The sequence below is a fragment of the Cydia amplana genome, chromosome 14 (assembly GCF_948474715.1).
Source record: "Cydia amplana chromosome 14, ilCydAmpl1.1, whole genome shotgun sequence".
Lineage (NCBI taxonomy): Eukaryota > Metazoa > Arthropoda > Insecta > Lepidoptera > Tortricidae > Cydia > Cydia amplana.
The window spans coordinates 15,129,620-15,153,778 of record NC_086082.1 but is presented as its reverse complement, the minus strand read 5'-3'; the positions used below and the strand labels follow the sequence as shown (position 1 = coordinate 15,153,778).

Here is a 24,159-nt window from a genome sequence, read left to right as displayed (position 1 = left end):
AAATTGGCATTCTTTTTTGTCCTGTTTGAACTGGCCTATAGCGTGTAAAAGATTACATTTGCAACCAACTAATTAATTTTGGTTATTAGCAGAGGTCATTACTTGAATTGAAAATTAGGTGTAGACCATTATTCTTGTGTGTTGCCTAAAATCAATATTAACACCAAATTGTTGTTTTCTGTCTATTCCCAACCTATATGCAACGATCCCCTTTTGCTTCAAACTAATTTATTATGGACATTATGGTTTAGGCTTAGCACGCACTGCGGTTTTTTTCTTGCGGTTGCGGTCAAAATGTAGCAAGTTGCGTGCGTGCGCTTATAAAGAATGCCGTACGTTACATTTTTTGCGGTAGCGGAACCGCTTTTATCTACACACATGTCATTATTGCTCTATAATGCGTTCAGAAACCGTAGGAAATGACCAGCTTTATTACAACCAATTTTACTATGAGAACTTTCTTATCTGTGGTAGTAGGAAAATTTGTACTGTAAAGTTATAAGTAGTTATAACGTTACAAATTTTTTGTATCGTTATGAGTTTAAATTTGGAACAGCAGTCAAAACTCAAGTGGGTCAGTATTCTAGTATCCATAGATATTAAAACAGTTATCGATACGAAACGTCAATTTAGTATGTTTTTTTAATTTAAACCTCACGATATTTGATCTCGAGTGACATGAGAATAGGGACTTCATTCTTTTGTCTAGGAATTTAAAAAAACTATGGATGCGTGACATGCGTGAAAAAAGTTGTCATTCACCGCCATTTGACGTACAGTTTATCTTTTAATTAGTTTTAAGTATGTGTTCAGATAAAGTAGTGTATGTAACTGTACATAATTAGGCATTAAAATACTCGTGTGATCCTATTAAGAAACTCACTAACGTTCGTTTCTTAAACCCACACTCGTATTTTAATGCCTCTCATTATGTAGCAGTCACATAAACTACTATTTAAAAACCGCAGTGCGCGCTAAGGTTTAAAGAGAATATGTTTAGTGTAAGACCGTGCAGGGTGGCTTGTAGCCTCCGAACAGTTCCTGCAGATGTCGCGCCGCCGCGAGACACAGCGCCTCGTGCCGCGGCGCCGCCACCACCTGCAGGCCGAGCGGGATGCCGGCCGAGTTTAAACCCAATGGGACCTGGAATAAGGTGCAAATTAATGTCAGGCTAACCGGAGGCTGCCAAATATCGCGTGCGAGATTCGTTACAGTAATTATATGCAAACAAGTCTATAGATTTGTCCCTATGTATCGAAACTAGCATCTCATAAATGGCGCAAAGTTCAAGGAAAAATCATAATTACCTAAAAGCAACTCTTGATTTGGAAAACTTTTCTTGATTTGCAATACCTCCCGGTTAGTGATGGACCGAATGATGTAGCCGTACATAAACTGCGTAACTCAAACCTTCCGTTAGTTTCAATCCGTCGGCAGTTGTAATATGTCAAAATTGACAAGCGCGGGCCATGAGCTGATGCCCAAGAGATCCAAGAGATTAAACAATATTTACAAATATAAAATAACTATCAAAATTCATACTTTAATTTCCTATCTTCAATAAAATTAGCAAATATAAACGGTGTAAAAGTTGTAAAACGTTATGTGCCCTGTTTATCAAAAGCTTGTAACTTGTAATATCCCTTGTAAGTCCCTTTTTGACAGCTTTTGTTAAAAGGGGACTTCCACTTGTATTACAAGTTACAAGCTTTTGATAAACAGGGCACTGGTGTATAAGATAAGATAAAAGATAGTTTATTCAAGTAGGCATAATTACAATGCGCTTATGAACGTCAAATAAAGTTACACCGGCTCCAACCCTACACCTCTGCCCCGAGAAGATTTAAGTCCCCCCTCAATTGGGGGAGGGTATCCCAATATGGGACCGGCAACCAACCTGGGCAGCGGGGAACTTGATAGCGTTCAGCACGCCCCAGTACGCGAAGTTGAAAGGCCGGAGAAGTAGCGAGTAGTGGTAGGGCGCCGCCGCGGGCGCTGACGGGAACAGGAGCACCCCGGAGTCGCCGAGGACCGTCTGAAAACACACAAACATACCTATAAATATATATGTATCCTAGGTTCACCTATAAACTATCAAAACTATGTGCAAAATACGCGGGAGAACAAGATTTTGACATCAAATAATAATGCGTTTCATAGCCGCCAGAGAAGTTCCACTGACGCGCACACAGTTAATAGAACATAGTATGACCAGTAATACCAAGTTGTACTAGTCAGATTATCCGATATAATTGTTAGAAGAATATTAAGGAAAAAATGTGAAAGGTATTAACTCCGATTTATAGACCACACACACAGACACACAGTTAGTTAGACCAGGTAAATAAAGGTAATAAAAGTTATTAATAATATTATGTAAGTAAGTAAGTAAGTAATCATTTATTGTCAGATTGTGCATATCAGTTATAATGTATGTAATGTAATATATATTATTAATAGTATAATAAGTTATGTATGTTTGGTTACCGTAAGGTCTTCGACCATCTTGGCAGTGAGCGCTTCAGCCCACTCAGCGTTAACCGGTGGCAGGACTTGTTCATCCAACAACTTCAAGATGGCCGCCAACGTGTATGGAGACGTGCCGATCAGCTGCGACAATTTAAATGCATTTTATAGTTCACTAATGTATTTTCACGTAGTTATAGTCTGACCAGCGAGTCGTGTCAGAAACAAACAATTTAAAAAACCTTACGTGACATTAAAATTTCTAGATGTGATGTCAAAAAATCTTTTGGTTTAAACAGCACAAGACGGGGAATGAAGGCATTTGTTGGCTTGGCAACACCCCAATAATCTATCTAATACGAGCAATTCTTGTTTATTTATTTATTTATATATATATTTCGGGGATCTCGGAAACGGCTCTAACATTTCGATGAAATTTACTATATGGGGGTTTTCGGGGGCGAAAAATCGATCTAGCTAAGTCTTATCTCTGGGAAATTTTTGAGTTTTTATATGTTTTCCAAGCATAGCTCGGTCTCCCAGATATTAATAATAAAAAGTCCACATTTAGATTTAGTAGTGGTCGGGGCGGGGTGCATATCTACCTACCTAACTGTTCTGTTTAACGTTAAAACGAACCATCGAAATACAAGCAGATACCTACTTACCTTTCTGAAACCACTGGTAGCTTAAAAAACGACCATTCACCGTTTAATGTTGAATTTAAACAACCGTCCACTGAACAGTTATAATAACTTTTTTTTTGTTTCTCCATTATTGCACAAAAAAGTTCAGAGACGCGTGTCTCAAGCGGATGGCACTCGCGCTCGCACTGGTCCCAACCGGTCCGAGATATTGTGTCCGTGAGCAGTGTCTATGTGTGCGTTGCTCGAGCGCACTTTGTATGTAGATTGATTTCTGTACTGTATCTATTTTGTGTAGTAGGGCTGCGGGGATGACGCGGTGACGCGGGTCACGTGTGACAGCTTGGCTACTACTCTGAATCAGGGATGTTGCGGATGCAGATTTTTTGACATCCGCGGATGCGGATGCGGATATTTAAAGGCTCACATCCGCGGATGCGGATGCGGATGCGGATGTCAAGATTAGGTACTTAGAAAACGTCAAATATTACATTTTTAGTACTTTTTTATTTAAAAATAACGAAACGTTGAGTATTTGCTCAAATAATTTGAGCAAGAATATATTTGAGCGTTATATTTAATAACAGTAACTTGGCCGACTTTTCTGGATCTAGACGATTTCGTTATAGGTAATGACGAAATTACCTTATTAAAAAGACGTTCCTGTACCGACTCGTTCGACATCCGCATCCGCATAAGCTCCGCATCGATTTTATGCGGATGCGGATGCAGATGCGGATGTTGAAAATAATGCGGAAGTTCCGCGGTTGCGGATGCGGATGTTCGCAACATCCCTGCTCTGAATCAATAAATAATTACCTTCTTCCCCAACTCTGTGAGTCCGTGAGCTTCCCCTTTGTTGTTAGTGAGCATGCGCGGAAAGTTGTCAGTTTCCTTGGTCATGGCGTGCTTCCACAGCGCGAACATGTGCTCGAGGCCGTGGTGGTAGTAGGGCTGCGGGGATGACGCGGTGACGCGGGTCACGTCTGACAGCTTGGCTACTACTCTGAAAATTTCACAGACTTGTCATTTTCGCGCTCGCGCTTGACAGACAGCTGAAGTGTGCGAAAGGGAAGCCATCACGTATATGAACATACCATGAGTGCGAAAGAGTCAGACTACCAATGAAAAAACGTGACCACTTTTGACTTTGACGACGGCCGCGGACGGCCAAGAGCGTATCACCATAAAGTAAGTATAGTATAGAGTAATCGGCCCATACAAGCCTCGCTTAGTTCCACAAAAATCCAAGAGATGTCACTCAGAGCACCATTGGGCCTAAATATATATTTGTGTTATTTCAAATCTTGCCAATTTTTAAATTAACATGTATAGTTCTAATTTATTTAGCATATTACAACAAAAACCTTTTAAAACATCCATTTACACATAGTAAATCTACGCAGAAAAAAATAAATAAATAATGGCATGAACTATTCTAAGCGCCATCTATCGCATTACTAGACAGTTAGTTTCTTGCCGTTGTAACACACTAAATAGCTCGATTGTTTGAGAAAGACTATCAATAGATGTCACTGTAGTAAATCCTCATACTTTATGATCATATCACAGACAACATATCAACATTATTAAGTAATAAATAATATAATTTTTCTCAAAAATGGACGGCAAAGTCGACGTTGCCGGTTAAAAAATAGGTCGCGAAGTGTGTAGTTTATGGTCATTCTAAAAATTAAAAAGTTAAAAACATTGCTGTCTCGATTTCGGGACTGCAATGTTGCATACAAATTCCATTATTAAACGAGTTCCAAACTTTTTAAAACTTTAAATGGTATATCAAATGAAGGCATAGGTCCATTAAACAGCCGAACAGATGATCAGCACTTATTATTAATATAATGTTGGTACCGCGACTATTTAGGTGTCTCAAATACGTTGGCGTATTTTCAGCAGAAAAATACACTTCTATTTTTTTTAAAGGCGGCAAGCAAATCTTTTTAATGGTTTTACTTTTCTCTGTGAAAATTAGAACGTTGCTTCTGTAAAATATCTCTTGCACCATTTTTGAGAAAAGCACTATATATGACTCGGCTGGAAGGCTACTTGCTGGCTTCGGATTCAATTAAACGGACTCCCAAGGTCGTCCGTTTAAAACGAATCCTCAGCTTGCAAGTAGCTACTTCCGAACCTCGACAATAATGTACTATTGTTCTTAGAAACGTGATAATAATTAAAATATATTAAACCTACATGGTATCATCAGCCACACTGTTAAGTGTTAACTGTACCGATGTACAGTTAGGAGTGTTGCTGTTTGTATATTAATTTACTTAACCTTACGCATTACAAAATTGTCCTCATATAGCTATACATATATTTTAGGACAGTCTTACACTAATCGACCTACTTGGTAACAAAACATTGTAAATTCTTGAGTAGTTTGAATAGCAGGGCAGGTGACAAAAACTTGCTCAAAAGCATAGAAGGTAGCATCCTATAGAAGTGGTGTACGCGTGCCTCCGTGAGGGACAAAACATGTAAATTCGACCAATCATAGCGTCGCATTGCGCCGCTATGATTGGTCGAATTTATTTGTTATGGTGGGCAACAAATGAATTCGACCAATCACGGTGGTCAATTTACGGTGGGGAATAAAACAAGATGTGAGACTGTGACAAGGACAAACAATAATAGCGCTTTCGCTGCTACTCCTACTGAAAGATACATAAGACTATCCCGTTCTGTCAGTTATCCCCTGCTTCTATTCATGCTCAAAAGAAAAGAGACATCCGACATTTAAAAAAATATCCCTATATGTATGAGAGCAATAATACAATGTGTAAATGTAAATACATACATATCTTATATTTTATGATCATATCAAAGCTGGAAGTCCTAGGTTCGGATCCCCCTAAAAGTGTATTAATATGGTGTCCCATGGTGGTGGCCCATTTGTCCCCGCCGCCATACAAGAGGTGTGGACAGATGGGAATAGATATAGACCATTAATATATACACACACAATTAAAAAACAAATAAATGTCCTATGAGGATTTGAACCCAGGACCTCCTACTTCATAGCACATAGCAGAGCAGGGTCACTGTCACTACTGACTAGCTAGGAGGCCGTAGAAATAATATACAATTTATATATATTTAAATTAAGTACAGTCAGCGTCGTATAGTAGGTCGCATCCAAAGTATTCAAATAGTTCAGTACGCCATACAAATAATATGGTGTACCGAACTATTTGAATACTTTGGATGCTACCTACTATATGACGCTGACTGTACTTATATAACAATTAACAAATCAGACTGGCAGCCACAGTTTAATGGCTAATCTAGGATTAAAACTTTTTAGTGGCTTGCCATTATGTTCAAAACATTTAGCTTCATACCACATCAAATATTTAAGTTTACCGCCATTGCCCGCCAGCATTGAACAAATTGGTTGTTAGTGGGTAGACAAAATAAAGTCACTATCATGTTAAACATTGAATTTATTAATTGAATTTTATTATTTTTAAGAGAATCTTCATAGCATGTGTCTGTCCGTTGAAACAGGAATCAATCTCAACCATCTTCCACTCAAAATATTTTACTTGTGGTACAGTCGCCATCAGATATATCGGAGCGGCCAAGGCGCTCACAAATATCTGAACACGCCTCTATTGTCAGGGCGTTAGAGTGCGTGTTCAGATATTGTGAACACCTTGGCCGTTCCGATATATCTGATGGCGACTGTACAGAGATGCATTGACTATTTCATCTTCACTCTCTTGTTGCATACATTGTAACTTCTAGTGGCTAGAGGCTGGGTCCTGAAATCAGAAACATATTTTTTATATATAAAATGTAATAATATCACAATAAAGTTTAATACACATTGCCTTCACATTGGAGTCTGTTTGCAAACACTAACCATTGTATAGATTTAGACCAAGAAAAGTATGCAGCGATATTGATCGCCTGCGCAGTACATGTGTTATTTTAAATGTCAAACATCTTTGAAATTATGACGTACCTTTCTTCTTTCTTGCTCTAACTCTAAATACTTTGGAATCTTTTGCTTGCTCGGGTATCAATATTAGCATGGGGGGTTAAAATAAAACTTGACAATAGTTATTAGTGGGCAAGGGGGCAAAGCAGTTGTTTAACCGCTCATGCTAATGTTGATTCCAGGGCAAGCAGAAGATTTGAACTATGAGCGTAGCGAGTGGTTCGAGAAGTGGAATCTTGAGCGTTGTGAGAATTCAAGGCACGAGGGTTAAACAAACATTGCCACCTAATGAAACACAGAATTTATCACCATGCCAATGCAGGGAAAATACCAACTATAAAATACCAAAAAAATCAAATCCACATGAACATTATAAAGAATTTATAATTCAAAATCATCATTTAAAAGTAAATTCTACCAGCTAACATAAGGAAACTCAAAATTTAGATCTGATTACTTTGCCCCACATGTGGGATAAATCATAAATGCAATTTTCTCATTAGTATTTGAACAATCAAGGGGGCCTTTACCAGTTGGTGTGGTGATAAATTATTTAATTAACCTTTGTATTCAAAACAAACTTACCTGAAGTGTTAATTTTTTATCAATTTTATCATTTATTGGCAAACAGTAGACACTGTCAGATTAATATGTAGGTTTTACCATTAGTAGTGTTCCGTTACTACATCGGCAATTCACGTCATCATCACAGGTCTTTTCGTCTATTGCAGACGATTTATGCATTGCTGTTTAGACAACGGGTTTGGTGATTGTGGAGGCCGATGCGTGAGCGGCACGACCTCCCACATTTTGGGCACATGTCACGCTTAGCACAGTCTTTAAAGCGCCACATCGGTCTTCCAACTTTCCTTTTAGCATACCTACGCAACTGCACCAAGCAAGACACGTCTAGGTATTCTATTCACGTACTTGTACTATAGTTCAAATGAAGCTATAATATGAAATTAATAAGTTTGTATAAACAGAAACAAAGCAAAGGCAACCAACAAACGCGGTGCCGCTTTGTGGCGACTTGACTATTTGACAGTTTATTTTTAGTGTTGCCGTTGAAAGTTCTTTCTTGTCCCTAAATAGAGCTTTTATGATTTATTATTATACAATATTATTAGTTCAAATAAAATATGATATTCCAAAAGACTACAAATAATATTATATAGTACTTAAATTCCAAAATAATGATAATTATGCCTCAGTGTCCATTTCTGAGGGCCTACCGCGAACCACGTTCGACGTGTTGCCTCTCTGTCGCACTTGTAAATTCGTACGTAAGTGTGACAGGGAGGCAACACGTCGAACGTGGTTCGCGGTAGGCCCTCAGCTTTTTTAAGGAACAGGCGTATAACATTACCCTGAAGTAGGGGACTAATTTTAAAATAGCAATAATCATTACTTGATGCCGTTTTTGACGTTTCTGTGCACGCTGTTGTCTGTCTATACTTATAGGTCACATAATTAGTGATACAAACACCTGCCTGGTCAATATACGCAAAATTAGATATATTTATTCTAATTATAACAGAAAAAGTTTATTAAAACAAACATTAAATGCTTTTGTATAATAATTTCAGGTTTGATAGGTACGGGTTTTGCCATGGGAGAAGTTGAAAAGGAACGTTATGAAAACATATCTTTGTATGTATAGGTACTAAGATGGTACAAATCATGTACAAATCTGTTGCTTAAAAATAAAAGCACGACGCGACGTTGCCAAACTGCTATGAGTTACTGCGAAGCGAGTCCAGTTTAACTCGACAACGTCGCATCGTATTGTTACAATAGGGTATTTTCGTACTAGTCAAATCAGTTACTTTTTTATAGTTATTGCAATGCAACTTGTATCGTAAATTTTTAGAAGGCACGATAAGAGTGAATTGAGCATGAATTGAGGTATTTTATCTCATTAGGATCGAAAGAGCTCGTGAATTTGAGTACAAATAACACAAAAGTGGCAAAAAAGATCACAATATAAAAAATGGCAAAAAATAGTAGTTTTCGATATAAGTGCGAGAAGTATGTCATTTTGCACGAGTACCGAGCTTTCGATTTTTCCGGAAATATACTGAGGGGCTACCGCCAAAACCGAAATTCGCAAATTGCGGGGATCTTTCTCTTTTACTCCAATGCAGGCGTAATTAGAGTGACAGAGAAAAATGCCCGCAATTTGCAAAATTCGATTTTCGCGGTTATAGCCCTGTCACTTACAACGGATGCCTTTGCTTTGATATCTGGTGGCGTTAAATTAACTCCAAAATCGTCTGAATCACTCATTTTTATTTAATAACTTATGCTTTCTTGGCAATTACTTACAAACATAAATCACTTTAAATGTTGAATAAAAAAGGCGGGAAGGGAATAAAAAAAGTTTTACTTTTAATTGCCATTTTTTTCAATGTGGATTCTGTTGTCACTGTTGTCAGCATTATGCCAATTGAAGAGAAATTGTATTATTAAAATTAATAAAATTAATTTTCAGAACATATAATTATACATGGTCAACCAGATCTTGACAGTAGAAAAAGGCGGCAAATTTGAAAAATGTAGGCGCGAAAGGATATCGTCCCATAGAAAATTTGAATTTCGCGCCTTTATTTTACTGACAAGATTTGGTTGACCAGCTATATGTAAAAAAACATGAATCTTTTGTTATTTCATTATATTGATATATATCTAATTAATTACATTTATATTAAGTGTATAAAGTGTATTGTACGAACGTCAGCTTCATTCTGTCGCGCGTTGTTCAAGTAATACTATTGGGTCTCGAATAATACTCCTTTATGCCCAATCGCGCGTTGTTCAGGTGGGTCATTTATAAGCGGGTCTCGCATAATACTCATTTATTTAAAATGTATCAATCAGATTACTTTTTAGCACTAGTGTAAAAAAATCAAACTTTACGCACGATTTGCAGCTACAAAAACTAAACTTTTTGAGCAATTGGATTAAAAAAATATAAAGAAACGCTCAAGTACCAGTGGCATGGTGGCATATAGACGGACTTACGCCAGTAGTAATGTCTAATCCTTTTGCCATGCACCAATGGTAGCATGCGCAAAATTATTATGACAGGTATTTATTTTCAGCCGGTTTAAATAGTTTCGGCAAGACTTATGTAGCATTCTTATAATATATAAATATTATCATCACCACAGTATCGTTTTCCGAAATTACTTTATGGTTATACCGTTTGGCTACGCTATTTCTCTGTACCCTGCCTCTCCCTTCCCTCCCTGTACTCCTTAAGTGCCCGAACTCTCTTTACTCATACTGAAAGATACATAAGACTATCCTGTTCGGTCATTTCCTTCCACCCCTCATGCTTGATCCAGTTTTAAACTAGATTCATGATTTATTCAATACGCTATAAAGCGACATCTGTTGATTACTTCTAATCGTTGGCAACGACATATGTCTACTAACTTTCAATGAAGACGTATAGATGTCGTTAGGAATTCTATGATTTGGATGTGACACAGCGCCATCTTGTATCCATGATAGGCAACAGTGCTTTTTCAGTGACGCCATCTGGTAATGGTGCGCTTTTAGGCGGTCACATTTGAATGTATGGGATAGCAGCGTCTGTATATATGTAGTCTGTGGTATCACAGTAATTTTCAAATTGAAAAATATACACGGATTAGGACGAAAATTATTAAATAAAGTAATTCAGTGAAGATTGTGTCTTGTAGTGTGCCGGATTTCAGTGTTACAGTGCCAGATAATCCAAGCAAACACTAATTTCAGAGGATTTATGATATTCCTAGCGAAATTTTCATAACGATATTTTGTCAAATTAACAGCGTAAATCATATTAGTCTATAATTTGAAATATTTTGTGTAAAAACATAACCTGTTACTTTACGATAGGGCTTGACAAAATGTTCATATGACAGTATCGATAACTTGTCGGTATATTAATAGCTATGTAATAAAAAAAAAAAAAAAAAAAAAAATATGTAATTATTTCTTCACAAGACTTTAGCTTTTATAACCGACTTCAAATAATAACGATTGTTATACCTTTTTGAAGGTGTTCATGTTTAGCGATAAATTTAAACTTCACTTTCCAACACAGTAAGAGTTACATTAAGATAAGTCTGCAACGATTTTGATAGTACACGCAGTGCAAGTGTTATTTATACGTCATAATGTCGTAGAATTTTAACGTTTAAAATAACACATTTGAAAAAGTAGTCGATAAAGCAATCAAACATCGACAGATTATTAATATGTTGTAACATGACATCACTATTTTCGATCTCACATAGACAAATTACGCACATACTTGCATTTCATTTTTGGTCGCACTTTTGAAGATTGACAGTTGTTCTAGTCATATTAATTCTATGGAAAATTTACATTTACTTAAAATAGTTTATATTTGAATAAGTATTTTCTGACGTATTCTTGACGTGTTATAGGGGCAATTGCACAAAAGATACCAGTGTGTTGAGAAGTATCTACATAGGCCGAACCTTCCTTAAAACCTCCTTTACAATAGGCTACATGACTAATTTTTTTTTATGGTATCAATCGATCGGGTTTGTTATTAGGATCAAATGTCTATATGGGACCCATTGCATTAAACTTAAATTTTGAAACTTTCAGGTCCTGTATTTGTGTAAGTTTTCAATATTTTATTTTAATATCCACATTATTGTGATAAATTGCTCGTTTGCTATCTATTTTACTAGATTTTGTTATAAAATTCAACATGTGTCATCATCCCTATTTGCGGCCTAGCTACTAATTATTATGCAATAGCTTCTGATGTAGTAACTATAAATTTATACATTAAAGGCCTTTGATAAGAATTAAATTATACATTCGATACATCACTCATGCAACGGCTTAAGTATATCGTCTCCGTTCTAATGGGGGTAACCCATTGATATAGAATAAAGAACTGGATACCCAATCAGCCGCAAAAAATGGCCCCACAAAAGTAACGTTGAAACAGATCACGCGTTACTTTTTCGTTTAGTCTTGTTTGAAACGCTCAAATGTGAAGTTGTCAACAATTACGAAATGTGCCGTTAAAATATGTAAAAATAACAATGATAAAACAAGGAAAAAGGATGGAATGTGTTTCTTTCGGTTAGTTCTTTGGATAGCATTACATAATTTATGTAATCTGGTGGTAATTTTATGGTTTTGAATAAATTAATTTGTTAGTACCAAAGAAGGGATGTCAAGGAACAAAAATCTAATGAGTCGATGTGCGGTCAATATTTATTTTTATTTTTATATGGAATTCGTAAGGAATAATATTATGTTTAAATTCAAGATTTCCAAGAAAACCTATGCGACGTGCAAAGTGGACTGCTATTTAATTATAGCAAGAGATAGGGGTGATGCAGTTTTAAACAAAGCAAAACGGCACTTGTGTGATCAGCCCATTTCCCTGTTTCCGACAACCAATAAGGGCTTATATCGACTAACTGTAAATGCTAAACCTGTCTGAACACAGTGACAACCACAGGATTTTTTTGGGTTATTTCCACCAACTCGCTTTGGTGGTAACTAGTGGGAATTATTTTTCCCAGTAGTTACCAGTGGTAAAAGGTGGGAAAAAAATCCTAGTAGTTACCACTGATATCAACTTGGTGGTAACTAGTGGGAACAACCCGATTTTTTTTATAAAGTATGGACTTTATAAAAAAAAATCCAATCAGTACCTAAATGTCCCCGTGCACCCGTGCGATGAGTAAATGTAGATCTAAAATACACAGTTATTTTATTTAATAAGTTGAATTTATTTCAAGGAAATTAGTATTTAAAGACGTATACTTACTTATTAAAAATTTAATTTGTTTGAATTTGAACCACGAATTAATTTTATTTAAACTCCCGATTAAATTAAATTTGTTTTATTTATTACTTCAATTGGTTTTTCTGTACAGTAATACCTATTCAAGTATACCAAAGTGACTCCATTCGTTCATTATTCTCGTTTGACGTTGCTTGACGTAAATACGTTACGTTTAGTGCCATCGGACTAAATTTTTTAACAGTGTTGGTACTTATGTATGCAAATTTGACACTTAATGCTTACGACATTAAGCTCTTTTCTGTACGAAACATTTATCTTGACTCAAAATTTACGTAAGCGTTTTTATCATCAATGCAAATGGTGCGAAACGTCATTGGGATCCACATTTCTTGACGTTTTTGTTCTGCTTTGTGTGTCTATTTCTTTTATATTATGTCAGTGGGGTAACCAGACAATTTCATGTCAAAATGCTACGTAAAGATTTTAGGCCTCTGAAACATGACTCTCTCACTTCTAAAGGTCGCAAACCTAGCAATTATTAAATAAACATATAACAAATGAAACCACTCACTGGTTCATGGCGTCTCGGAGCTCGGCGCTGATGGCGCTCACGCGAAGGTCCTGGGAAGTCTCCACGTAGTACACCTTCACGTTCTGTGAAGAGACCATCGGGTGAAATTAAAAAAAGGGTAGTTATACTTGCATCTTAAGCTTTGGATTCCTCCGAAAACGGTGCCGTCATATGACGGCCGTCATATAGCGGCAGCAAAAGACGGCCGTCTTTACGGTGGCGACATGTGGAAAGTACCACGGCGTCATAACACACCGTCAGCCACCAAGGTCAAAGCGGCAAATTTGAAAAATGTAGGCGCGGTGGGATAACGTCCCATAGAAAATTTGAATTTCGCGCCTTTTCCTACTGACAAGATTTGCTTGATCATCTATAATTTACTTGGGGTATGAAATATCATCAGAAGAGGAAAATAATCGTAGTACGGAATCATTTATTCAAATCTCGTGTCATTTATTCAAAATGGCGTCACCGCTATCTAATAAAACGTTCACGAAACTATCGACTAGGTCATGACGGCCGTCATCTTACGTTACGTTGACAATCAACGTAACGTAACGCCGTCTAGGAAACCGCGCCATCTTGTTTACATAGACAACGTTCTAGTGACGTCATTCAACGCTATATAGCGGCCGTAATATGACGGCACCGTTTTCGGAGGAATCCAAAGCTTTAACGAGTAAGTTAATTCATAATTTAGTAAAAACGTGACGCTAGTTGTGACGTAGAACCTTGTTTTTATAATACCTGGTACTAAAATGACGACGGTTCCCCCATTTTTGACAATATTTCGCGCGCGAGATAGACTACTACCCGTGTTTTTAGGGTTCCGTACCCAAAGAGAAAAACGGGACCCTATTACTAAGACTCCGCTGTCCGTCCGTCCGTCCGTCTGTCACCAGGCTGTATCTCACGAACCGTGATAGCTAGACAGCTTAAAATTTTCACAGATGTATTTCTGTTGCCGCTATAACAACAAATACTAAAAACAGAATAAAATAAAGATTTAAGTGGGGCTCCCATACAACAAACGTGATTTTTGACTGAAGTTAAGCAACGTCGGGCGGGGTCAGTACTTGGATGGGTGACCGTTTTTTTGCTTGTTTTGCTCTATTTTTTGTTGATGGTGCGGAACCCTCCGTGCGCGAGTCCGACTCGCACTTGGCCGGTTTTTCTAAGTTTTCTAACTGTATTAATTAGAGGGGGGCGGGTAGTCTATGCCGCGGTCGATATCTCGCGGCACTCCTGTGTTAGCGCGACTTGCACCATTCTACTAACCCAGGGTTAATCGGTTAAACCTGGAGTTACCATGGTTACCAGTACAATTTGACACTAAGTTAACGGTTTAACCGCTTAACCCCGGGTTAGTGGGTTGGTGCAAGTGGGCCTTAGGGCTCATTTAGACGGCGCGCGAACTCGTATACGATTTTAGTTACATTGCGGACCATTGAGGTTACATCAATTCAGCCGACCGATCAAATGACGCAATGTAATGAAACTCGCATGCGAGTTCTCGCACCGTCTAAATGGGCCCTTAAGGCCCTTAAGCTATTGTAAGTTTACCTTCAAGTCTACTTCTCTGTCCAAGTCAAGCTCCTTGGCCTTGTCGGCGGCGACTATTTTTGTCAGAGGTGCGAGGTCCTCGACGTGTTTACTGATGAAGCCGATGGAAGCCATCGTGGGATCCAGTCCAGTACGCAACGCAGACCCTGAGACAATAGGAATATTGAGTGAATGTATCAGTTTCTTAGAACACCCAACACAGAACATATTAAAGAAGTTAGAATGGCGCAGTTAGTATCGGAACCGGTGTCGCCGCTCGTTCCTGTCCACATTTACTAACACTCACGCAACGGTAGTAAAAACTAGCTAGCGCCTTGTGTGCGTGGTGAATGGATACGCCTCCTTTAGACAGATTTGATGTCTGGCTTCTTAATCTGAATGTTATTTTGCGCAAAAAGGCATGTTTACTTCGTTTTTCGGTCAGCGCGGGCGCGTAGCATGCGAGCGTTTGCTCAAAACCGGCGGCGACACGTACCCTGCTCGCATCGCCATTCTAATTTGTTCTGTGCTTAACCCCTAGTGATCCTGCTTACGAAGCTTGAGGTCCTGGGTTGGAATCCCGGGAAGGGTATTTATTTGTGTGATAAAGGCTAATTTTACTAGTAATATAAATGTGAAAGTTTGTATCTATTTGAAGTCCATTCCTTCAGCACGCTAAATGTATGTATGTATGTATCATAGAGAAATATAATAAGACAAGAGTGCTCACTCCATACATCAGTTAGACTATTCATTTCAGTGTCTACATCTAGCATCGAGTAGCGGAACTATCCGTACTGCTACTTGACAATAGATGTAGCACCGACCGGAAAGTCTTATCTCAACAGCATAAGACTTTCCGGTCGGTGCTACATCTATAGTCAAGTAGCAGTACTGATAGTTCCGCTACTCGATGCTAGATGCTAATAGTCTTTTTGGTACTAAAACTGATGTATGGAGTGAGCAATCTATGTATTTTTTTCTCTATGGTATGTATATACTTTATTGCACATGGAAATAAAAACACGAGAAACACAGTTACAGAGTAAATGTTTTTCGGATTCCAATAAAATTCGACCTGCAGAAAATTTATAACGTGGAAAAGGACATAGGATGCTTTAAATAATTTTACGGTTTAGACTCGCTTGTCACGGCCGTCGTGAACGCTGCTCGTACTGTTAGTGCTTGCGAAAGGAGACCTAGGCTCTCCGAAACATGTCGCGCGAGTGACTAAAAATAAGTGAGTCTAAACCGTAAAATTATTCAATGTTAGTATGTCTCACAACAGTTTAAATTCGACATAGGATACTTTTCATCCCTTCGAGTCTTGTGGTATGTACAGAACATACGTTTTCTCTACAGTAACACGTGAAAAAGAATAGATAGTCCAATCGAATTTAAACTGTTGTGAGATATACTAACACTCAACTAATGCTCACACTAATAAAAAGCGGCCAAGTGCGAGTCGGACTCGCCCATGAAGGGTTCCGTATTTAGGCGATTTATGACGTATAAAAAAAACTACTTACTAGATCTCGTTCAAACCAATTTTCGGTGGAAGTTTACATGGTAATGTACATCATATATTTTTTTTAGTTTTATCATTCTCTTATTTTAGAAGTTACAGGGGGGGGGGGACACACATTTTACCACTTTGGAAGTGTCTCTCGCGCAAACTATTCAGTTTAGAAAAAAATGATATTAGAAACCCCAATATCATTTTTGAAGACCTATCCATAGATACACCACACGTATGGGTTTGATGAAAAAAAAAAATTTGAGTTTCAGTTCGAAGTATGGGGAACCCCAAAAATTTATTGTTTTTTTCTATTTTTGTGTGAAAATCTTAATGCGGTTCACAGAATACATCTACTTACCAAGTTTCAACAGTATAGTTCTTATAGTTTCGGAGAAAAGTGGCTGTGACATACGGACGGACAGACAGACGGACAGACAGACAGACAGACAGACAGACAGACAGACAGACATGACGAATCTATAAGGGTTCCGTTTTTTTGCCATTTGGCTACGGAACCCTAAAAATGCTCGCACTGTTAGCGCTTGAGAAAGGAGACCTAGGCTCTAAAAACAAGTGAGTCTAAACCGTAAAATTATTCAAAAGTCCAATGGTTCAGATGTTTACCTTTAAGACTGGTGTAGCCAGCTGTGGGGTTGAGCGCGAATAGGCCGCAATAGAAGGCCGGCATTCGCGTGGAACCGCCGATATCAGAGCCTAAAACATAAGGGCTGGTTATAACATAAAAAAAAAAGAAAGAAAAAAAAAAGATCAAGTATTTTTGTATAAAGTATTAAGAAATTTAATAGACTTCCCTTATTTGTTAAGTAGACTTTGCTTTAAAACTCCCCGCTTGAACACACGACGTCGTGATAAATTATTCCATATTCCTTTTACTAAAAAGAAATACAAATCAAACTCCTTTCTGATAAGAGCTTGTAGATTCAACAATGATATTTTTTCAAAAATTGATGTATTTAATGACTCCTTGACTAAATTTAAACATCAAGTACTTTTGGTTTTAAATGAACAAACGAATTAAAGACACTGTAACTTTACACTTTAATTGCGTATTTAATGTATAAAAATAGTTATATCTCATCTCATTAATTTAAGCCCTTGTCCTAATTTGACTGTTGTTGTTAATTTTTAAAATCTAGTTATCCCGAATTTTGTTTTTCTTGAATGAGCTAGTAAGTGGTGGCAACTGTATTGGTTTATGAATTATGTTTTTACATTAGTTATAAGAAACATGTACCGTTTGTGCCCAAATAAACATTAAAACATACATATATTGGTATCAATAATATCTCGGTACACCAAAATTTCACTCGTTATTATCGTTACGGTGAAGTACAGACAATTTGCAATGATAGCATCCTAAGACACAAATCACAACCGAATGAAATGACAGACAAATTGTGCGAAGGTTAGCACGAATGCGAGAGGCTGGACTGACGCACATTTATACAGAAAAAATTCGGAGCCTGCGTCCTTTAATGTGCAAAAAAAAACGACACGACTAAAACGATTAATGTCATAAACGTTCACTTAAGCATTCGTGTGGTGTTCCCATAACCACAAACATGGGTTTACGAATGTCTATGATGAGCATATAATATACATGGTCTCTCAGTGGTCTTATCTAAAAACTGGGTGTGAATCAGGGATGTTGCGGATGCAGATTTTTTGACATCCGCGGATGCGGATGCGGATATTTAAAGGCTCACATCCGCGGATGCGGATGCGGATGTCAAGATTAGGTACTTATAAAACGTCAAATATTACATTTTTAGTATTTTTTTATTAAAAAAAAAACGAAACTTTTAGTATTTGAGCAAGAATATAGGTGCGTTATATTTAATAAACAGTAACTTGGCCGACTTTTCTGGATCTAGACGATTTCGTTATAGGTAATGACGAAATTACCTAGCACTTACGCCGCCGCTAAGACGTTCCTGTGCCCACTTGTTCGACATCCGCATCCGCATAAGCTCCGCATCGATTTTATGCGGATGTTGAAAATAATGCGGAAGTTCCGCGGTTGCGGATGCGGATGTTCGCAACATCCCTGGTGTGAATTAGTACAACTAACTTACATAGAGATATGGGAGAGGCAAGCGCGGCGTGCAGGGCTGCTTCTCCGCCGCTGGACCCGCCGACGGTGCGGCCCGTGTGGTACGGGTTGCGGGTCTGACCGAACACCATGTTGCGGGTCTCCTGCCTGCAAATGTTACGTGATGTTACTACGAGTTATAGCAAAGTCACACACCGAATACGTGTCATTATAGGGTTCAAAAATTCATGAAACGCATGGGAAATGTGTAAAAGAAATCGCACGTTAATCTCGGGCACACAGCAGGGCCACAGCGACCTTGGCCTTCTACAGGTGGACGCACTCCGCGTCCTATGTGGCCCGCACGTTGGCTCGGTGTGACATGCCCAGTACATATCTAGGGCTTGCAATTCGAATATTCGAATTTGTCGAATATTCGACCTGTTTTGATATTCGAATATTCGGCCGCTCATTTATAGTGAATGAGGAACGGTAGGTACCCAAATACGAAGGAAATAATATTTTTACTGTATTCCTCTCGATAGACTTCGTGAATACAGTGAAACCTAACTCAATTTAAAAGAAAACGAAATCAAAAAGTATGTTATTTTTACGGTGCGTAAGTTTTAAGTTAAAGGGTCATTCTGTTTATTCAGTACAAGCGTACGTTAAGCGAATTTTTGAAGTCTAAACCTTGCGACTTATCGCTATTCTCAAATTTAATCATACCAAACCTGCCCAACTTGGTAATCTAACCATGCACCTTTAGCTGACGAATAATCCACCCAGTACTCAACTAACTTTTTCCCTTAAATATTCCAATATTATATAATTAGCCGACCATTAGGAATAATAACTTGCCAAAACAAATAAAGTCAATAAAGATTCAAAATACAATGAAATTAAAGGCCTTTTTACAGGCCTCTGAGTGATTACAAGTTAATTTAAATCGGAAAATAATTACCTACTAAAAAAAATATCTTACATACCTAGGTGTTTGGATGGTTAAAGTTATATTATTTCACGCAACGACGCATTTATAATAAGTTTTATCTAGAAATATTAAATACGTCTAATTTTGGCGTTTTACTTGTTTTTATAAATGTGGGCATCTTATAAATAGTAGAATGATAAAATCTAGTCAATTAAGTGGATTTCTGCCAAATATCCTTAGTTTTAGCAATATGTGAAAAAAGCTTTTGAATAAAACGATAATAAACCGATTTCTCGTTCCTTTTCTTATTTTTTATAATATTCGAATGATTATTCGAATATTCGAATACGTCGTCAGAAAAAGTCGAATATTCGAATATCTGAAAGTTTCGAATATTTGCAAGCCCTATACATATCTTACCACTTGTTAATCTCTGGCACATTAGTGACGGCTACAGCGATGGCGCCGGCGCCCTTCAGCAGGCGGACGCACTCTGCGTCCTCTGTGGCCCGCACGTTGGCTCGGTGTGACATGCCCAGTACATATCTTACCACTTGTTAATCTCTGGCACATTAGTGACGGCTACAGCGATGGCGCCGGCGCCCTTCAGCAGGCGGACGCACTCTGCGTCCTCTGTGGCCCGCACGTTGGCTCGGTGTGACATGCCCAGTACATATCTTACCACTTGTTAATCTCTGGCACATTAGTGACGGCTACAGCGATGGCGCCGGCGCCCTTCAGCAGGCGGACGCACTCTGCGTCCTCTGTGGCCCGCACGTTGGCTCGGTGTGACATGCCCAGTACATATCTTACCACTTGTTAATCTCTGGCACATTAGTGACGGCTACAGCGATGGCGCCGGCGCCCTTCAGCAGGCGGACGCACTCTGCGTCCTCTGTGGCCCGCACGTTGGCTCGGTGTGACATGCCCAGTACATATCTTACCACTTGTTAATCTCTGGCACATTAGTGACGGCTACAGCGATGGCGCCGGCGCCCTTCAGCAGGCGGACGCACTCTGCGTCCTCTGTGGCCCGCACGTTGGCTCGGTGTGACATGCCCAGTACATATCTTACCACTTGTTAATCTCTGGCACATTAGTGACGGCTACAGCGATGGCGCCGGCGCCCTTCAGCAGGCGGACGCACTCTGCGTCCTCTGTGGCCCGCACGTTGGCTCGGTGTGACATGCCCAGTACATATCTTACCACTTGTTAATCTCTGGCACATTAGTGACGGCTACAGCGATGGCGCCGGCGCCCTTCAGCAGGCGGACGCACTCTGCGTCCTCTGTGGCCCGCACGTTGGCTCGGTGTGACATACCCAGTACATGTCTTACCACTTGTTAATCTCTGGCACATTAGTGACGGCTACAGCGATGGCGCCGGCGCCCTTCAGCAGGCGGACGCACTCCGCGTCCTCTGTGGCCCGCACGTTGGCTCGGTGTGAGATCCCCAGTGGGTGGAGAAGGCCTGCTACTGCGTGACTCTCTTTGGCCGTGAATGGGACGCCTTTAACAATTCAATAACAATTCTTGAGTATCTTTTTTTAACAATCGACGTATATTTCTTTTTAACAATCGAAGTTATATTTTGCTTGAATCCTGAACATATTTTGGCTGGGATATAATGGTGAACTAGTGCCTACGTTAATTCCTGGGATTAGTTGTCAAGCGAACCACAGGCTCTTATGAGCCATGGCAAAATGCCGGGGTAACGCGAGGAAGAAGAGAGAAGAGAAAGTTAATAGATAATTAAAGTATTCTGAAAGTAATTACTTACCTAGGAAGGGTTTTTGTTCAAAATACTGATCCGGGAGGCCATTTTCTATCTGCTTGTCTATTTCACGCGCCTCCTTTAATGCTTCGTCGAACCTCTGGTCCACTACTGCATTTAATATTGGGTTTACCTAAAATAAATTAATTAGCTTATACTTTACTTTGTTAACTAATTTATGTATCATTAGTATTATGTATTACACACAAATAAATTTTAAACAAGATTTATATTATGTACTAGTTTTCTTATTTGAACTTTGAATATGCAATTGTGTATATCATATTTGTTTGCTTAGTAACATCCACTGCTAAGTATACATGTCACAAGAATATATTAGCAATATCCAAATATCCAAACTCACAGCTTGTATCCTCTCCACACAAGCCCGCACCAACTCCTCAGACTTCAAGGTCTTATTCCGGATCCTTTTAGCCAGCTCCACGGCACTCTCCGCCAGCATGGCATGCCGTGCCTCCAGGTCCGGAATGGCCTGGCGTTCTCCGTCCCAGATGAATGAGAAGACCAAGTCTATTGCCAGGTCCAGGTAGTAGCGGAAGAAGAGGAATGCATGTTTGAACATGTTAAAAGCCATGCCTTTGAGTATTTTAGTAGTTTTATTGGGTCTCTGAAAGAATAGAGGAGATGTAAATTTATATTAGGGATAAGTATCCCTAGTATGCATCCCGCCTTATAATAGTTGCTACAACCGGTTCAATGCATGCTCGCCGCGCGCTATCGGCTATGCTGTCGCTAACCAATATGTTACTAAGTTGTTATAATTAAGTGAATTTAAAAATACCGACATCCATTTTTATTTAAAAAAAAAATTTTATGCTCGTTTATGGATTACCTGTAATTTATGTTAATATTACTAAAACTTTGTTTGTTTCTCGTATAAGTGATTTATAATCTTAGAGAAATAAATATATTTGAACTGAACTGAACTAAATTTATATTAACCTTTTGAACACCAAGAACACCTAAAGTTGTTATTACTAGTTGTGCCCACAGAACCAAGGACAACTGTAGGTGTTATACTGCTGTGTCACCTTCAGATTTTCAATTAGCTCACTTGAGCCTGGGACCTGACATAAAGTGTTCAAAGCATGTTTAGAAGATAGATTATTGCAACATAAGAATTTTACAAAAGCAGAAAATATGCACTTTTATGTAATACTGTAAGAGTAGTGTTTAACTTGAAGACTACAAATGGCAGGATATGCTAAAGATAAAAATGGCATAGCCCTTTTTTAGCAGGTGCCAAGTATCTACTTGTCTAAATCATAGAAACAGCACTATGATGGTATTTAAAAAAAAATTAGTATACATTTCTATTAGGGGTCAATTTTAAATAAAAGCATGTAGACTTTGGAATTTTGTTTTGATTTTTATCGAAATAATCTTTTGTGGTGATTCAACAACACTTCTTTATTATTATTATAATATTTATAATGCACGAGTTCTTGAGTTTAATCATATTACAATGCATTGAATCCAAATTTACATACAATATGAAATTATAGTCGTAAATAATTCATAGCAATATTAAGTTTTGTAATGAATAGGCAGAGAATAAGAATCAGTAAGAACAGTCTCGTACACTAAGTATAGTAGTTGTAAAACTCAAACAAATCTACCTTCTTTTAATGGATACATCCAATCCAACTCATTGAAATTTTTGCGTCGTGAATAATTAAGCAGCACTTACAATTCCAATACTCCAGTATACATATGCATTAGGCAAGGACAAACCAAAGAGAATTATAATCACTATGTGGACAAACTGGTAAATAAATAAAAATCCGGCATCATAGGTATATTCCAATACTATTACTTACTTTTTCTTTGATCCCTTTGTCAATCTTGTTTGTACACATTTCCGTTCAATCACACAAGGTAGTAAATTATAGCAACTTTCTAAAGTAATATAAAATTAAATTAGAGCTAAAGACATTAAATTGAAAGTTTTTGGTATGAGAAGTTGAGAACGTTTGACAGAAGATGCTGAAATGACAGTGACAACGCAAGTTTGAAACTTTGAATCGTCCGTATTGCAATGCGCTGTCCGTATTGCAATGTTAATGCCAGCATCACTGGCATCACTCAGCAGTGGATTGTGTCATATTTTTCGTGTTCGTTTTGCTTCGCTCACAGAGTCTGGCTAATGAAAGTTGAGCCTGAGATAACGCGGGAATTTCAATAAAAACCGCACCTGGCAATAAAATTACTATGAAATTAAATGACAGCTTGAAACTGACAGCTTATTTGATAGGAAAAAAAGTTGCCATATAAAAAGTTTTAAATAAATCTCAGGGTCAACTTTCATTAGCCAGAGTCTATGCGTTTGGCTTGCTATTTACTTTAAGCCCCTTCCACACTCGTGCGCGAAGCCGCGAACGCGAGTGTGGAGTCGAGTTCGCAGTCTGCGAAAATCTCGCGAAAATCGAGTGCACACTTGCGTTCGCGGCTTCGCGCCGCGATTCACGCATGAGTGTGGAACTGTGGAGGGGGCTTTACTTATTGAACTTATTGTACTCTTCTTCCTGCATTTGGCGGGGGGCGGAGTATAAAGCCTTGGGGGCTTTTTAATATTGGTTTTGAAATTTGGTATAGATTAATTTAAAATAAGGATCTTCCTCGCGTTATCCCGGCATTCATTTAAATAAGGATATTGGAAATAAAAACAACTTATATACTTACATATTATTTTGTTATTAAATAGGCATTTCATAAAAATATAAATCTTTATAATTATACTCTAGAACTTTGTCAATAGAAGAAGGCGCCAAATTTGAAAAATATTGGCATGAAAACTGGATCTCACAATGATCCACAAACATAATTTAGAATTTTGCGCCTTTTTCTACTAAACTATACTTAACGTAATTAAAATACA

At 38.3% G+C, this 24,159-nt stretch overlaps 1 protein-coding gene across 1 annotated transcript; it reads right to left on the bottom strand.

Annotated features, from left to right (window-relative positions):
- Positions 1 to 996: 996 nt before the first annotated feature.
- Positions 997 to 23,213, bottom strand: LOC134654238 (fatty-acid amide hydrolase 2-like). Its single transcript, XM_063509707.1, has 12 exons — positions 23,102 to 23,213; positions 21,625 to 21,888; positions 21,267 to 21,393; positions 20,825 to 20,996; positions 18,597 to 18,721; positions 17,125 to 17,214; positions 15,003 to 15,148; positions 13,440 to 13,522; positions 3,930 to 4,116; positions 2,488 to 2,610; positions 1,898 to 2,035; positions 997 to 1,143 (listed from the first exon to the last, which is right to left on the bottom strand). The coding sequence occupies exons 1-12, from the start codon at positions 23,138 to 23,140 to the stop codon at positions 997 to 999; spliced, it is 1,641 nt and encodes a 546-aa protein (XP_063365777.1). The 5' UTR covers positions 23,141 to 23,213.
- Between the last annotated feature and the right edge of the window lie 946 nt (positions 23,214 to 24,159).

Bases quoted from the DNA above. Each gene is read 5' to 3' on its own strand.
- LOC134654238 (XM_063509707.1), bottom strand. From the start codon at position 23,140: ATGTGTACAAACAAGATTGACAAAGGGATCAAAGAAAAA. The intron at 21,889-23,101 runs GTAAGTAATAGT...CTATTCTTTCAG, and splicing joins ACAAAGGGATCAAAGAAAAA to AGACCCAATAAAACTACTAA. The intron at 1,144-1,897 runs GTTGGTTGCCGG...ACCTTATTCCAG, and splicing joins TCAAGTTCCCCGCTGCCCAG to GTCCCATTGGGTTTAAACTC.